The 7,063-nt window shown below is 37.1% G+C and overlaps 1 protein-coding gene across 1 annotated transcript; it reads left to right on the forward strand.

Moving 5' to 3' along the window:
* Positions 1–1,170: 1,170 nt before the first annotated feature.
* LOC107777129 (sister chromatid cohesion protein PDS5 homolog C-like) lies at positions 1,171–2,518 on the forward strand. Its single transcript, XM_016597115.2, has 5 exons — positions 1,171–1,272; positions 1,360–1,563; positions 1,642–1,823; positions 1,936–2,062; positions 2,156–2,518. Exons 1-5 carry the CDS (start codon positions 1,171–1,173, stop codon positions 2,516–2,518), a joined length of 978 nt encoding a protein of 325 aa, XP_016452601.2.
* Positions 2,519–7,063: the final 4,545 nt, after the last annotated feature.

A 7,063-nucleotide genomic window follows, 5' to 3' on the forward strand; every position in this document is an offset into this window, starting at 1 on the left:
TATGATTTAAATTTTATGTGTTCAATTTTCAAGGTTATTAGCATTATATTAAACCCATTCTTTTTTCAAGTTATGGATTTATATTTAAAAAAACTACTGTATTATTTATTTTCTTCAAGATATTTCTCCATGTTGTCATATTTGTGGTATTCTTCGTATTAAAGATATTGATCTTTTCATAAAAGAAAATTACTCTTGTGACTAATGTGAATACAAGTCCGTATTGAGTCTCTTGACTGCCAAAGCAAATAAACTCATATATCAAAACTACAATAAGGCATGCATTCATGGATTTATTGTAGTTAGATTCCTCCTTTTATTGAGTTTGGTAAAATGTTCAACGTTCATCATTTCCAGAAAGTATATGTTTTTAATCTTTATTTTTTAATGCAAACACATTTTAATATTATTTACGTAATTTTCAAAAATATTTATATTCATTGATTTGGTGTACAAACGCGCAGTGTCGGCCCAAGGGTAAGGCCGCTAAAGCAACTGCTTTGGGCCTCATAATTTTTGGGGGCCCAAATATTTTTAATAGGTTATATATTAATTTATTTTTAGAAGAACATTTAGTGCTTTAAATGAGAAAGTATAAATTTTCATAGTAAAAAAGTAGGATTAAATTGTTGATCATAAATTGAGAAAAAATATTTTTTTTGGGAATCACTCTCTACACCATAAATTGAGAAAGAATTCGATTATTAATTCATAACTCAAAAAAGGTTAAAATTTTAATACAGTCCCACAACCACAACGTGTATATCTCAAGAGAAATTAAATGGATTAGATAAAATTATTAATAACTTGGCATATGAAAAACTAGTAATACATAATTTAAATGAAACTATATATGAATTTTTTTTTTTTATATAAAAAAGGGTCTCTCACTGAATTTTTGCTTTAGGCCTCCATATTTATTGAGCCGGCTCTGCACGCGCATACCTTACAACTAGTATCAAAACACAGACTTGTATCTATGTATCGGTAAAATCACATCGGTGAAATGAGATCCAAATTTGGAAGTGCGTGCTTATCTATTAGTCCAGTTCACTCAGTTGTGTAATGGCTTCCTGAGAATTGTTGGTTGCTCTAGGGTTTGATGGTGTGAAGAGTTATTGTAATTTTAAATCTATATAGATTTTTCTAGGAGATCTTGAAGAAAAAACGATGTCGGCTTCAGATAAAGAGCTAGAAGAACAACTTGCGGAAGCTGGGAATAAGCTTCTTCAACCTCTTTCTTCACTTGACCAACTCATCATCTTGCTTGACGTAAGCCCTTTTTAAATTTTTTTAGGTAATTGTGGTTACTATGCTTGGCTAATCTTAAAATACTTTTTTGGGTTTTTCTGCTTTAAGCAAGTAGAATCTTCCCTGTCAAAGGTGGACCAATCAGCGACTATATCAATGCATGTTGCACTTTCTCCATTGATGAAGGCTTTGGTTGCAAATGACCTCCTGAGGCATTCTGATCTTGATGTGAAGGTCGCAGTTGCTTCTTGTATAAGTGAGATAACTAGAATTACTGCGCCCGACGCTCCATATAATGATGACAAAATGAAGGTATGTGAAGTTTGCTTTCTCATCATAGTTCTTTCTTATATATCAGCCCTCCAATAACATTCCACTTGGTTGATACAGGATGTCTTTCAATTAATTGTATCATCCTTTGAGAATTTACATGACCAGTCCAGCAGATCATATAATAAGAGGGTGTTGATCCTTGAGACAGTGGCCAAGGTCAGGTTATGTGTTGTCATGTTGGATCTAGAATGTGATAAGCTCATTACTGAGATGTTTCAGCACTTCCTTAAAGCTATAAGGTATTGCCATATATCTTAATCGTTCAACAAAAATTTTGTTTGTGTAATGTTTGGTTATTGATTCATGGTATGATGTGCTGCTGCTCCTTCATTCATTGCCTTCCACTTTCAGAGAGGATCACCCAGAGAATATCTTCTCATCCATGGAAAATATCATGACTCTTGTGCTGGAAGAAAGTGAAGAGTTACCCGTTGAGTTGCTCAGCCCTCTATTGGCTAGTGTTAAAAAGGACAATGATGTATGTCGAGGTCGAAGAGATGATATATTTTTATGTTATACTTGAGTTCTCTGTAGTCTCGTGACAATGCTAAATTTAATAAGTTTCTTTCAGGAGGTGACACCAATTGCTAAGAGGTTGGGGGAGAAAGTATTTGCAAACTGTGCAGAGAAGCTTAAGCCTTACTTGATGCAAGCAGTAGAATCATTGCACATCTCTTTGGATGAGTACGACAGTAAAACTGTTACTTTAGTGTGTGAAGGGACTCTTCAACTTCGTGGGCACAAATCTACCTCATATGTTTGGAGTTACTATGAAAGGATTGAAGAAGGTGATGATGGATGGTGGAAAGTAAGATGTAGTCATTGTCGTCTTGTTCTTCATTACAATGCGCGACGTATTGGCACTAAATGCTTAATGAAATATGTTGAGCGTTGTTTGGAGCGCAATTCGATGGAACCTATACGAATTGAGTAGTTATTTTCTTGTTAACTTTTACATAAACTATTAGTAGTATGTTTGGACTTGTTAATCAAGGTGTAATTACTACTATTTTGTGTTTTTGTGTAATGTGTTTGGATAACTGTTGTTTAAGTATTAAAACTGTTTTCTATAGTGTTTGTTGTTTGAAAAACTGTTGAATACTCTTGTTCTTCTTGCCAGTTCTCATTATTGTATCTGTCCCGTAAATGATTTTGTATTAAAAAGGTATTGAACATGAGTAGGATAGGAGGAGTTAGTACAGTGGCACAACTTGTTGCTGAGCTTATCCTATGGTTGTGGTTGTTTGTTGTTCCACTCCATTTTGACCTCGTGTTATGTCTAAAGGACTAAAACAATAAGAAAATCTTTCAATTGCGACCTTCTGAAGAAGTTTTGCCATTTTGAATATTTTTCGTTTGTCAAACCAAAGGGTGAAAATAATAATTTTGATCTAGATTGAGTTATTTTATTGGGTAAATCGATAACCGAACAGATAACGGTTGATAACCGATTAACCGATAATTTTTCTTATAGGTTCGATTATCGATTTTGCATATTTATAAACCGATAACCGAATAGACCGATACCCACCCCTAGCTCCAGCATGGGCTTTGATGAACGAATCTGCAAGCATTTCAAAAGAATCGACTGAATGCTCAGGTAAGAGAGAATACTATATGAGAGCCCCCTTCGTGAGGGTTTCGCCAAACTTCTTTAACAAACCCTACTTGATCTCATGTTGAGCCAAGTTGTTTCCCTTTAGAGTTGTGGTGTAGTTCGTGATGTTCTCCTATCGGTCCGACGTCCCATCATATTTCGGAATATCCAGCATCTTAAATCTCTTCGGGATTAACTCCGGTGTCGCGCTCGGCTTAAACGACAAATGCGTATACTTCCTCGAATCTGGTCCTTTTAATACTGGCGGCACGCCTGGGATCTGATACATTCGAGCATGAAACTCCTTTGCTTTCTGGTTCATTCGTTCATTCATTTCTCTTGTGAATCTCATGAGCTCGATTTTGAAAGGATCATTCAAATCGTTGTTCCCAGATCCTTTACCGATCCCTCCGTCTTCGTCAAATTCGACTTCATCCCTCGGCGTGTTGTTATCGATTCTTTGAGCCGTCTGATTTGCGAGAATACTAGGAGGAACCGGAGCCCTTCCATTAGCGTTATTGGAAGGGCTTGATAATGCCTACTTCAATTCCGCCATCACATGATCCTGCCTCGAAAGGTTATCCATGATTGCCTTTTGTCGTTCTCTCAAGATTTTGACTGTTTCGACAACCTGCTCATCCTACGCATCATCAGGAGTCGGGCCCTGCACATGTTGAGGGTGTTGTCCTTCGCGAACCGAGGTCACTTCTTCCCCTTCATTGCGAGTTTCGCTGGCTGAATCATTGTAACACTCCGTAAATTTGGACTAGGTATGGACGTGTTAAATGAGTATTAATGTGACATCTTAGACATATGAAGTCCTATCGGGATGAGTATGGGTGAAAATAATTATTTTGAAATCAAGACGGAGAGTGAGGTGCATAAGATTCGATAAAATCGACTAAGTTTAAAACATATCTGTCTTCTAGAAGGATTTCAAGAAACTCCGTTGGGAATTTGAGAAAACGTAAAGCACGAAAGTTGTATACCTTTGAAATATCTTTCCAATGATATATTGTGGAGCACGAAAGGATCTGTGTGCCAAAGGTTATTTGCATTTTACTTGACAATGCAGAGTATGTGTGCGCCCAGATGGTTCCGTGCGCAGCCGCGCACTTGTGGCAGTGCTATAGCCCTGCTGCACATCTAGGTGCACGGTTGGGCTTTTAAGTGTACGGGAGTGCACCCAGGGGGTCATATTTGAAGCCCTACTTGGTCCCCCACACCCAAAACACAAAAAACTTGCTTTAGAAAGGGAAGTTCTCAAGAACCTAACTCCTCAAAGGTCCCTCCACCATCCAAGGTAAGTTCTAATAGTAATTCTGAGTTAATTTCAATTCCCCAACACCTTATTAACATGGGTAAACCCTCCAAATCATTAGATATTTGATCGAGACATCATTGTTGAGGGAAGAAACTCTAGAACTCGAATTCAAGAGGATTAAACGTCAAAAGGTAATATTTTCACCCTCTAATTGATTGTAGCATTGGATTAATGATTATAGACTCTAAGTTCATGAGATATGAGTTGATGAGTTTGATAGAAAAGCATGAACGGTTATAGATTTAGGTTGTTGGTCGTTGATTATTGATTAAGGGTGTTGTTTATCTTATGGGTGATAAAGAATGATGTTAATTATAATAATTTGAGATTTTAGAATTTATCTAGGAGCAAGAGAATGGGTTGTTGGGTGTAGAAACATCATTAATGAGGGTTATAAGGCTTTACGCCCATAAAGTGTATGATGAAATGTCTAAGTGTATCGATCGGTATTGTATTGCTAATATGGAATTCTTTTGACTTGTATTGACATAGATTAAAGTTGAAAGGGTTGGCGAATGTTGTATTATGCTCAAGAGAAGGAAGTTAAGGTATGTGAGGCTAACTCTCTATGTTTGGTAGTGTTAATGATTCTCCCTACACTACGTTTCTTTTACGACGTTACTAATTGCCTCAGAAATATCATTAAGCCTAGTTCCCTGAATAGTTGCAGAACTTATATTCTCTAGCTTCATAATTAGTTCATGACTTTCATTCTGAACGTTGTGAGCTCAGTGCGTAATCAATATAGACTTGTGTTTAATTCCCATGAGTCTCATTCTAGATTACCATCATGTGATAAATAGTTGAAGCATAAGTACTCATAATTAGCTCATGAATACATGTTTCAGTTCAGTTCTATTCAGCATTCAAATATCATGTAACTCAATATGGTTCATTATTTCAGTATAATGTATTACAGTACGATTCTCAATTCCTATTTTTAAATCCCTGGATGTTGAACACCTGTATTTGGACCCGAGGCCGCAGTCTTTGCTTTATGCATATTTGGGCCTGAGGCCGCAGTTTATGTTTTATGCATGTTTGGGCCTGATGCTACAGTTATGTATGCGTATACTTGGGCATGAGGCCGTAGTTATGTATACGTGTACTTGGGCCCGAGGCCGCAGTTTATGCACATATATATTGGGCCTGAGGCCGCAATTTATTTATTCAGATAGACAAGTTGTTCATCCTTTAGAAGAGGAAGTATTCATATCCTTACTTCCTTTGTTCAGTTCAGTTATCAGTTATCATTTCAGTTTCAGTTTCAACAGTTATCATTTTAGTTATCAATTATCAATTCTCAGTTATCAGCTCAATATTAGTTTCAGCATTTATATTTCTTTCTTTCAGTTGCTTTACATACCAGTGCAATTCAAATATACTGACGTCCCTTTTTCCCGGGGTATGCATCTCACGATGCAGGCAATAATTTACAGGTTGACGATTCAGAGCACTAGGATTCTCGTACTATCTATGTGGTGAGCCCTAGTTCTTTTGGGGTATTATCATTACTTTGCAGTCTTTCAGTATTTATAGATAGTCAGTATTTTCAGTACTTCATTAGAGGCTTCATAGACTAGAGTAACAGTTAGACAGAGTCACAGGCTTTTCATGTTAAGCAATGTTGGCTACAAATATACTTCAGACTTATGTTAGTGTTCCCGCACATTAATTTATATAATTCAGACTTTCAGTGTATCAACATGTGTTAGTTTATCTTCCACTTTCAGTATGTTATGATATCACATGTTGATTCAGCCAGCTAGTTGGTTCGCTCTGTCACAGTAGTCAGGCATCGGGTGCATGTTACGTCCAGGCCCAGGTTCGGGGCGTGACAAAGCTTGGTATCAGAGCACTAGGTTCAAGTGTCCTAGGGAGTCTATAAAGCCGTGTCTAGTGGAGTTTCCTTTATATGTGTGTGCCGGCCATGCATATAAACGGTTAACTACCAAGATATTCAGGACTGTCTTATTTCCTTCTACTTTAGATCATGTCATGAAGTTTAGAGCAATAGGTAAGCTTCTCTTCCTATCGAATTCCAGATATATCCAATGCGCAAGCGACGGGCAAGAAAAGCCCAAGGTTCTAGAAATGATGATTACCCATTGGGGTATAATTATGGAGTACAGGTTGGTAACAAATGAGACTTAAGAGGATGTTGAAAGTGTGATGCAATGGATAGTTGTCACGACCCAAAAATCTCACTCATCATAATGGCACCTATCTCAATACTAGGCAAGACGACAATCTCAATAAACTCCCATATCTTTTAAGTTTAAAAACATAATTATTAAGTTCTGCGAAAGAAAATTCACAAATACATATATAAACACTCTCAAAACCCGGTGTCACTGAGTACATGAGTATCTAATATGATTACAAGTCTGGAAAATACGGTCTATAATAGTCTGAGACCAAATACAGTAAACAAGGAGATAGGGAAGGAGAGACAAGGTCTGCGAAATACGGCACCTACTTCAAAATCTCCGAAAAATCAACTGCGTGAACGAATCAACACCCGCTATGTCCGGAAACACCTGGACCTATACACGAAG

This window comes from Nicotiana tabacum, chromosome 19 (assembly GCF_000715075.1).
Source record: "Nicotiana tabacum cultivar K326 chromosome 19, ASM71507v2, whole genome shotgun sequence".
In the NCBI taxonomy this organism is placed as follows: domain Eukaryota; kingdom Viridiplantae; phylum Streptophyta; class Magnoliopsida; order Solanales; family Solanaceae; genus Nicotiana; species Nicotiana tabacum.

Bases quoted from the DNA above. Each gene is read 5' to 3' on its own strand.
- LOC107777129 (XM_016597115.2), top strand. From the start codon at position 1,171: ATGTCGGCTTCAGATAAAGAGCTAGAAGAACAACTTGCGGAAGCTGGG. The intron at 1,564-1,641 runs GTATGTGAAGTT...TGGTTGATACAG, and splicing joins ATAATGATGACAAAATGAAG to GATGTCTTTCAATTAATTGT. The intron at 2,063-2,155 runs GTATGTCGAGGT...AGTTTCTTTCAG, and splicing joins GTGTTAAAAAGGACAATGAT to GAGGTGACACCAATTGCTAA.